Source organism: Diaphorina citri, unplaced genomic scaffold (genome assembly GCF_000475195.1).
Source record: "Diaphorina citri unplaced genomic scaffold, Diaci psyllid genome assembly version 1.1 scaffold1456, whole genome shotgun sequence".
In the NCBI taxonomy this organism is placed as follows: Eukaryota; Metazoa; Arthropoda; class Insecta; order Hemiptera; family Psyllidae; genus Diaphorina; species Diaphorina citri.
Window position 1 is genome coordinate 44644 of NW_007378882.1, and position 11019 is coordinate 55662.

Here is an 11019-nt window from a genome sequence, read left to right on the forward strand (position 1 = left end):
GAAGCAAGATCTTTTTACTACAGGACTAAGGATAGTAAAAGTTAATGAGCTATGGATCCGGTCAGTAAAGAATTAGGACTTGAGTTCACTTGAGATTTTTACAGAGACGTAGGTGCCTAATGGGAATATCTGCGTTTACAGTACATATGTAGGTACCATTACGTGTGTTCAACTTCAGAAACTCAGTTTTCCAAGACAAACGTACAAAAGGAAAACTAAAAGGATGTATGTAGGTATGATTTATACTGGTCTAAATGTGTATCTATCATCTAAATTCTAAAGTTTACTAGGTACTTATGTACTTTAATTTACGCGTCCAGGGTCACCAAACAAATGCCGTCATATTGAGTCCTGCCAGTGCTGCACGACTCGTAGCGCATTTTCAGATGAGTTTACTAGGTGTACCTAGGAGTTAGGGTTGCCAACCGTACGTTATTTCCCGGAACAATCCGTATTTTTGTCAAAAATCAAATGTTCCGCCGGAACACACCTTTTTGGTCTAAATGTGTATCCATCATCTAAATTCTAAAGTTTACTAGGTACTTAGGTACCTAATTTACTTTACGCGTCCAGGGTCACCAAACAAATGCCGTCATATTGAGTCCTGCCAGTGCTGCACGACTCGTATCGCATTTTCAGATGAGTTTACTATAGTGTGTCCAGATCAATGTGACAGCAAAAAAATGGGCATTGTTGCCAAACATGTCACATGTGCAATGGTAGAGAATCTTTAAAAGGGGAAGGTATATTGCACAGTGCTTCCTCCGACAGTGAAACAAAGTCAGGTAAGGCGATATCCACCTTACCTGTTCTGGAATCCAACCTCTGAACTTAGAGCTACCTTTGCATTTTAAAAGAGAGAGTTTATCAAAAATAGACCTTTACCTCAATTGAAACAATGTAAGGATTTCCTGCAATCTGACGTAGCCCTACCGAAACAGTATGTCAATATTATCTACCATTGAGTACAACATAATAACCGAGCCACACTATACATCTATACAAGAATATTATATTCTAAACCTATCTCTTAGCCCTCATAGGTTCCTACCTACTTTATTATTCTAGGCAATTTATCAAAATGTCTCTAAGTAGTGTACAGCGTATTTTTTCTAGTCTTGCAGCTGTTTTGAATGACCATTTTTCTTTTGATATTAGAAACTAGTGGTTGACCCGTCCTTTGTACGGGACCACCACACACACACAAATACACCCCCCAGCCCCCACACACACCACACCCATCACACCTAGTGGTTGACCCGTCCTTTGTACGGGACCACCACACACACACAAATACACCCCCCAGCCCCCACACACACCACACCCATCACACACATCCCATCACACCACACCCACCACCACACACCACATCCACCACACACCACATCCACCACACACCAAATCACCACACACACACACACCACACCCATCCCACCACACACACACACCATATTGGAAATTTCCTATTTATTTCTGAGAATTCATCAGAGTCTTTGACATAACACCTTAGAGCTCAACCTGATAAACAGGAGGACAAGGATTCAATCCCCGCATTCCTAGTCGGCGGCTCGAGGGATGGAATTTTATCGTCACTTACTTTAGGATTTGAAGTAGGTATGTTTCCATATGAATTTGAATTATGTGAAGCATAAATGATTAAAAGCTTCTCACAAATTTTGTTCCTCAACTAAATACTTCGATGAAATTTATAACCTTATTGGACTTGGATCACCAACATCCACACCCACAGTTCATCTTATACCGCTAAGGTCGGATCATTGATATCAAAATCTTCTTCTTCTTCTTCTTCTTCTTCTTCTTCTTCTTCTTCTTCTTCTTCTTCTTCTTCTTCTTCTTCTTCTTCCAGCATTAGTGACTGGAAGAAAGAAAGAAACGTACAATCTATTCAACCGCTTCAAACGTTTAATCCGGTCCGCGGTGCAGCGGTACTTAGGGGTAAATAAAGTTGACCACAGTGTTTTTCATTTCAGACGAGAGAAAAGTCAGTTCTTTTCGAACTTGGCGTTTACAAAATACGGCCTCATTGTTATCAAATGATTGAATCAACATTTTTTGCTCTCCCCAAATAAATGAACTTATCAGCCAGCCTAGTTAGCTTAGTTGGTAGTGCGTCTACCTTGTAAGCGCTAGGCCGCGGGTTCGATTTCCGCCCGGGGCGGATTTTATCCTGATGGGATAATGTTCGTTCTCGGAACGGCTGGCTTTCTCCTATCCTGTCTTCCTTCTCTCTTCGATTTCGGGACGATAAGACCATAGCAGTTAAAGTTCCCTCTGTCAAACCCTCTCTTCGATTTCGGGACGATAAGACCATAGCAGTTACAGTTCCCTCTGTCAAACCTCATAAAAAAAGAACTTATCGTAGCTAATTTTTGAATGAATAAATAACGTTAATGGGAAGATATTTTTCGGAGATTTTTGAGCAAATTTCTGGGAAATGAGCTTCGCGCTATGTGGTGATTTCAGTGGTATTTCTGTTTGGTTATAATTATTATTGGGGCCTAGTTCATTAGTAGGTATACTCAATAAATACCTATATTTTGAGGAAATTTAAGGAAATATTTTTTTGGGGGAATTCTTTTCCAAATTTTCATTTTTCAATGTTCCGCTAATTTTGCTTTGAAGTTTGGCAATTGTTTATTTTTATTGTTAGTTGTTAGCGCTTATAAATCTTTTGTATCAGAAATCAGAATGCGAATTCCTTTGGAGTCTCTGATAACCAAGAAGAGACAAAACAAAAGTTTACGTTTGTTCCCATTGAAATAATTTGGAGTCTGGGGCAACCGAGACCACCACATAAAATTTGTTGCCGATCTATTACCTTGTTAGTTTACCAGACTCTGTATGGCCAACAGAGCGGGGTTAATTAATAAAATGAAAAACATACCTACAAAAATAATAATATAACATATACATATGACATGAAATGAGAAATAGGTATTAAGTCCAAGAAAAATGGCGTTCTTAAATCATAATCTGGATTTCATTCATTGGCCGACAGTTTCTTTTCAGACATTGTGTGTTTGGCCATTCAGCCTTGAACTTTGAAGTGTATAAAAAAAGAACTTATCGTAGCTAATTTTTGAATGAATAAATAACGTTAATGGGAAGATATTTTTCGGAGATTTTTGAGCAAATTTCTGGGAAATGAGCTTCGCGCTATGTGGTGAATTCAGTGGTATTTCTGTTTGGTTATAATTATTATTGGGGCCTTGTTCATTAGTAGGTATACTCAGTGGCGTAGCGTGGTCTAAATTCAAGTGTAGGGCATTGTAGGGCTCATGCACAGGTCTACCAAGTCCCATCACAGTACATGCCATTAATGTTTATGGGCATTTGAGTGAACTTTTGAGTTGTATGGCCGCCATACACGCCCTACATACACGCTACGCCACTGGGTATACTCAATAAATATATTCTGAGGAAATTTAAGGAAATATTTCTGGGGGAATTTTTTCTTCCTTTTCATTTTTCAATGGTCCGCTCATTTTGCTTTGAAGATTGTCAATTGTTTATTTTTATTGTTAGTTGTTAGCGTTTATAAATCTTTTGTATCAGAAATCAGAATGCGAATTCCTTTGGAGTCTCTGATATCCAAGAAGAGACGAAACAAAAGTTTACGTTTGTTCCCATTGAAATAATTTGGAGTCTGGGGGCAACCGAGACCACCACATAACATTTGTTGCCGATCAGACTTGTTAGTTTACCAGACTCTGTATGGCCAACAGAGCAGGGTTAATTAATAAAATGAAAAACATACAGACCTACAAAAATAATAATATAACATATATGAAATGAAATGAGAAATAGGTATTAAGTCCAAGAAAAATGGCGTTCATAAATCATAATCTGGATTTCATTCATTGGCCGACAGTTTCTTTTCAGACATTGTGTGTTTGGCCATTCAGCCTTGAACTTTGAAGTGTTTTCGGCCAAGGTTTGCAACTTTATGACCATTTTTAGACCGCCCTGGGAATGACATGCAAAACGAAAATCACGCTAATCTGAGCCTGGTATCTATTATGACACTTAACACTGCCAGAAACTGACAGTTTTTCTTCGTCTTTTTCTTTTTCGTCTTCTTCTTCTTTTTCGTGTTCTTCTTTTTTCATGCTGAGTTTACAAGTCGGTTTGTACGTTCGTAGATATCCTCTGTGTCTTCTTCTTCTTTTTCGTGTTCTTCTTTTTTCATGCTGAGTTTACAAGTCGGTTTGTACGTTCGTAGATATCCTCTGTCCTTTTTCGTGTTCTTCTTTTTTCATGCTGAGTTTACAAGTCGGTTTGTACGTTCGTAGATATCCTCTGTTTTTCTTCAAGTCTATTCCACACCTGTTGCGTAGAGATCTTTATACGTAAATCTCTGCTGTAGATCTGCGGAATTGATAAGACATCGCTTTTCGTACAGTTGGAGCGATTTAGTGGAGATATCCTCTGTTTTTGTTCAAGTCTATTCCACACCTGTTGCGTATTAGAGATCTTTACGTAAATCTCTGCTGTAGATCTGCGGAATTGATAAGACATCGCTTTTCGTACAGTTGGAGCGATTTTTAGTGGAGACGCCAAACTCTTCTTCGTTTCCATCAGGAGGTGAAGCTTGATTTGGTTGTTCAAAATCGATCGATGTAAGCGCTAGATCGCGGGTTCGATTCCTGTCCGGGACAGAATCTAAACAGATAAGGTTCGTTCTTGGAACGGCTGGCTTTCTCCTATCCAGTCTTCCTTCTCTCTTCGCTTTCGGGACTTAGCAGTTACAGTTCCCTATATCAAACCTCTGAAAAAATAGATTATTTTCTAGGAGAACGTGTTTATGTTATTTGCAAACTTAATTATCTAGGTATTATTTTAACTTGCCTGTCCGATGTCAATGATAATGCGCCGCGATTTCTCAACACCCCGTATGAAACCACTGTATCTGAGGTAAGAATAAAATAGAATATACTTAGGTACCTCCCATGGTGTAGTGGTCACTGCGCTCGCCTTTCAAGCGGGAGACCTGGGTTCGAATCTCGGCGGGGTCAAAAAACAACTTGCCTAGGTAAATTTATTTATTTTTTCATCTAATCAAAGCAATGAATACTTTGATTAGTCTGAATACTACGTCTGTTGCGTACTGGGGCTCCGGCCTCCTAATAGGTAATATCTGCTTAATTGCCCTCGGCCTTGGAGGCTCCATAACTAAACGCCCAACTTGGATGTCTTAATGGAAAACAAGCTGGGTCCGTCCCTCCGGGAATTTTTTAGTCCGTAGTTTATTCGATCGTGGTTAAAGAATACCTATGTACCTACCTACCTAAGTAAATTTAACCTTAGACTGAAAACTTGATCCGTTTTCAATTTATTATTGAGCAAGAGAATTCTCTCTTGGGTGTGCTTACCACAATTTTCAAGCTGAATACTGTTCCACTTAGCTCACGGGTACCTTCACTAGATCCTATAAGGCAATGAGTTTTGATATTTTCGATAGTAGTTAGTAATTAGCTAATTAGATATCAAGTTTGGTTGGAAATACTGCACCTTGCATCCAACACCTCCAGGTATAACTCGGTAATTTCAATGTTAGATCATAATGATATGCCCCATGTGTAATTCCCTTCATTTATATTTTAACATTGAAGTTTCAAGTGTTGGGAGTATTCGTACTTGTATTTGCTTTTCTTACCTCCAGCATCATATTATTATCATTATCTGACAACACCTCCAGGTATATCTCGGTAATTTCAATGTTAGATCATAATGATATGCCTTATGTGTAATTCCCTTCATTTATATTAACATTGAAGTTTCAAGTGTTGGATGTATTCGTACTTGTATTTGCTTTTCTTACCTCCAGCATCATATTATTATCATTATCTGAATTGGGTCGAACTTTGGACCCATTCACTGTAACATTTTTCATGGTGATCCATGATATGTCGGTAGGATGATTGACGTAGATTCCTGATTTCATTGAAACATGGTTAGTAGAAAGAGCATACCTTCTTTGGGAATTTCAAACGCCATGATTCAAATATTATCGAACAAGTACCGGCAAGATCGTTATTGCATTGCGAACTTCCTCTGTCGATATCGCAGGTATTCCTAGACCTGGTTAGTAGAAAGAGCATACCTTCTATGAGAATTTCAAACCCCATGATTCAAATATTATCGAACAAGTACCGGCAAGATCGTTATTGCATTGCGAACTTCCTCTGTCGATATCGCAGGTATTCCTAGACTGACACTTGTGGTTTCTACAGAACTCGTCAGTGCATCCAGTGAGTCTACCTAACCGTTTGGTGTGTGGGCTTCTAGTGAACCTTCATTAGGAAAACATGGGTACCAACCTCTGTCCAACCGAAACCGAATCCAGGTTGATTGACTTTGACTTCAACCTGGTTGTCGACGCTAGCCTCTTCACTATTCGCGGATCTATTTTTTTTTTCTTTTTTTAGAGAGAGAGAGAGAAAGAGAGAGAGAGAGAGAGAGAGAGAGAGAGAGAGAGAGAGAGAGAGAGAGAGATGACATGGAGACTGAATGGAGCAGTGGTCAATTTCCAGTGGTCAGTTTTCCAAAAGGAAAATTCACCTTAAGTGCCATCCTTTACAGTGTTGTGATACTCATCTTGTTCTTTTCCTTATACGAGGTCGGTGTTACGTGTCTGCCTTTTCCAGTCAGCTCGGTTTTGAGTTTGCTCTCGGGTCAGTCCCTTTTCACGCAGATCCCCATTTCTACAGTTTGTCCATTGCATCTTTGGTCTTCCTCTCTACAAATGACGACTAGGTAGGTTCAAACGTAAGAGTTATGGTTGACCAAATCCCAGCCGCCTCTCCGCATAGGTCTGAAGGGGTCGTAGACCATTAACTTCTTTCTAATTATACGCCAAATATGGGGATTTGCCTCCAAATGATTTATCGTTGATTAAATTTGGCTGACATAAAGATTGCCCTCCCATTCTGCTAATGATTGTGTGACAGGCGTTGGGCATCAGAACTACAAAGAGCTTGGAACTTTTGCCTCTCTTCCAATTTCAAGGTCTTGGAATTCTTGTTCCAGCATACCTTCTATGGGAATTTCAAACCCCATGATTCAAATATTATCGAACAAGTACCGGCAAGATCGTTATTACATTGTGAACTTCCTCTGTCGATATCGCAGGTATTCCTAGACTGACACTTGTGGTTTCTACAGAACTCGTCAGTGCATCCAGTGAGTCTACCTATGTATGCTCATACCAGTTTCCACTCCGGCTTCTATTGTTATCTCTTGTTGCCTGAGAATTTCTTTTCGATTTATGAGATCATGTCTCGCTGCAAACGTTGACCGGTCATAAAATTAATGTTTGTCTTGGCCGAGATGACAGTGATCAGTGCAACTTGAAAACAAAGACATGTGGCAAATGTACGCTCATACCAGTTTCCACTCCGGCTTCTATTGTTATCTCTTGTTGCCTGAGAATTTCTTTTCGATTTATGAGATCATGTCTCGCTGCAGTACAACATAATAACCGAGCCACAGTATACATCTATACATGAATATTATATTCTAAACCTATCTCTTAGCCCTCATAGGTTCCTACATACTTTATTATTCTAGGCAATTTATCCTACAACATAATAACCGAGCCACACTATACATCTATACATGAATATTATATTCTAAACCTATCTCTTAGCCCTCATAGGTTCCTACATACTTTATTATTCTAGGCAATTTATCAAAATGTCTCTAAGTAGTGTACAGCGTACTTTTTCTGGTCTTGTTGTTTTGAATGACTAATTTTTCTTTTGATATTGGAAATTTCCTATTTATTTCTGAGAATTCATCAGAGTCTTTGACATAACACCTTTTAGAGCCCAATAGTGACCAAGACTCGTCTGACAAGGGGTTCAATCTCAGCATTCCTATTCGGCGGCTCAACAAATAGAATTTTATCCTCACTTACTTTAGGATCCACAGCATGTTTCAATATTAATTTGAATTATGTGAAATACCTATCTTCTTCTTTTACTGCGTCTTTTCCCAAATATGTGAAATACCTATAAATGATTAAAATTAAAAGCTTGTCACAAATTTCGTTCCCGAACAAAATACTTCGATAAAATTTACGTATAAGCAAGGGGTTCAATCTCAGTATTCCTATTCGGCGGCTCAACAAATAGAATTTTATCCACTTACTTTAGGATCCACAGTATGTTTCAATATTAATTTGAATTATGTGAAATACCTATAAATGATTAAAATTAAAAGCTTGTCACAAATTTCGTTCCCGAACAAAATACTTCGATAAAATTTACGTATAACCTTATTAGACTTGGATCACCAACCTCCAGATCCACAGTCCATCGCTCTGCTAACCACTATACCTTTGAGGTCGGATCTTTGATATCCCAAATCCGAGTACCCCTCTGATAACACCTGACAGAAACACTTTCACCTGGAGAGACTAAACCCTCTCATATTCTTTTTCTCTTCTGTTCACAGCTCACACCGGTGGGTTCGACCATCTTCAAGAATCTGCGCGCAGTGGATGCCGATGCCGGGGTCAACGGATTGGTCGAATATTTCATCGTGCCATCTCAGGACAAGAACATCGGAACGGCAGACGGCGTAGGCAAGGATAGAGTGACGGTGGTAGACGGCTACTCGTACTTCTCCATCAATCTGCCACATCAAGGTCAGGTGACGGTGAATAGGAGCTTGGATTTTGAGAAGACGCAGCGGTATCTGGTGACCATTGTGGCTTCGGTAAGTGAACAATTCGTTTAAACTTTTCGCTTTTCGAGCTTTTGAGCATTTTCATAAGGAATTTGTGGATGCGGCAACTCGCTATTCTGGCAAAAGAACTCCATAGGAACATCAACTTAGAGAGCTTTTGCACTCCTAACTTACGTGTCGATAATTGAAGCGTAAGACGTAAGTTGTGCAAAATAGGTTACTGCACATGCGCAGAAACGAGTTTTCATCAAATAACGTTTAAGAGTTCAGTTAACGGGACAATAATTTTGGTTCCAAAAACTCGCTATCGTCTCAAGAAAGGCTACACCACAGATTCGTTTAGGACAGTATGTTGCGACGAAAGAGGATCATTGGAGTTTCTAAACGATTGACAGTACTTACAGTACATTTTATTTTTCGATATAATGAAAAACCTATCTTACTATGTAGTCTCAGTACTTAAGGAAATTTGAGTTTATTAGTAGAAGACTTGAACTATTGAAAGTTGAGTGTACCAGTAGAAGACTTTTACCTTCGTTTTGCTGTTTAGATACTTTTATTTCATAAAGATCAATCATATTGGTTGGCTTCATAGTCGGCTAGATCGAAGTGATTAATATTATTAATACCCATTAATAAAAAAAATAATAGCCCAATCGAATCGCCCCAAACTGAACAGTGGGCACAGTTCCAACTTCCTGTTACCTGATGATCAGGGTATTTAAATGGTATTCTGGCAAAAGAACTCCATAGGAACATCAACTTAGAGAGCTTTTGCACTCCTAACTTACGTGTCGATAATTGAAACGTAAGACGTAGGTTGTGCAAAACAGGTTACTGCACATGCGCAGAAACGAGTTTTCATCAAATAACGTTTAAGAGTTCAGTTGACGGGACAATAATTTTGGTTCCAAAAACTCGCTATCGTCTCAAGAAAGGCTACACCACAGATTCGTTTAGGACGGTATGTTGCGACGAAAGAGGATCATTGGAGTTTCTAAACGATTGACAGTACTTACAGTACAATTTATTTTTCGATATAATGAAAAACCTACCTTACTATGTAGTCTCAGTACTTAAGAAAATTTGAGTTTATTAGTAGAAGACTTGAACTATTGAGAGTTGAGTGTACCAGTAGAAGACTTTTACCTTCGTTTCGCTGTTTAGATACTTTTATTTCATAAAGATCAATCATATTGGTTGGCTTCATAGTCGGCCAAATCGAAGTGATTAATATTATTAATACCCATTAATAAAAAAATAATAGCCCAATCGAATCGCCCCAAACTGAACAGTGGGCACAGTTCCAACTTCCTGTTACCTGATGATCAGGGTATTTAAATTGCTACTTCGGGGTCTTCGGGCCGGATCGTAAAGCATAAAATGGTTTACGACATCAATTAACAACAAAGTTACGTTCAAGATATAGAAAAATTGTTGATTGAATACATTAAGAAAGGAATGTAGATAATGAGACTGTTCCAAGACTTTTCTAAGAGAGCAGATTTCCTAGTGATTCAGTCGGTTCTGGATAAGGTCGATTGAAATTCTCAGAAGGCTACATCATATTCAGAGCAACATAATATTATAACTTATAACAATGTAAGCATTGCGTAATTGCGGCTATGGTTTAGTTATTGAATACCTATAATACTTATAAGTAGGTATCTGTTCGCTGATCTGTAATGTAAGCATCAAATTGCTACTTCGGGGTCTTCGGGTAAAGCATAAAATGGTTTACGACATCAATTAACAACAAAGTTACGTTCAAGATATAGAGAAATTGTTGATTGAATACATTAAGAAAGGAATGTAGATAATGAAACTGTTCCAAGACTTTTCTAAGAGAGCAGATTTCCTAGTGATTCAGTCGGTTCTGGATAAGGTCGATATAAATTCTCAGAAGGCTACATCATATTCAGAGCAACATAATATTATAACTTATAACAATGTAACCATTGCGTAATTGCGGCTATGGTTTAGTTATTGAATACCTATAATACTTATAAGTAGGTATCTGTTCGCTGATCTGTAATGTAAGCATGACATCTGTAACATAGTCACATTGTAAGACATTGTTTTGTGGAGAAACAAGAACTACCGCAGGCTTTAGGGCTAAAAGTGTTGAGAAATTGCATGCATTGTCAATGTGTACCTACTTGGGTAAAAAGGAGATTTCGCCTGTGCTTGACAATTCTTTGGTCTGGATTTACCAGGTCATTCTTTGAGAGTTTTGATCTTCAATATTGCAAAGATGGAATAGAGAATTTGAGGAACGTCCTTTGCAGAGATAGGGACTGGATTTAC

At 38.6% G+C, this 11019-nt stretch overlaps 1 protein-coding gene across 1 annotated transcript in view; it reads left to right on the forward strand.

The window, feature by feature from the left end:
- The window catches only part of LOC103515988 (cadherin-99C-like), a 38220-nt gene extending 29457 nt beyond the window's left edge, over positions 1 to 8763 (forward strand). The window contains exon 9 of the mRNA XM_017446885.1: positions 8479 to 8763. Coding sequence (XP_017302374.1) covers positions 8479 to 8763 — 285 coding nt within the window. The remainder of the gene's footprint in view (positions 1 to 8478) is intronic.
- The last annotated feature ends 2256 nt before the right edge of the window (positions 8764 to 11019 follow it).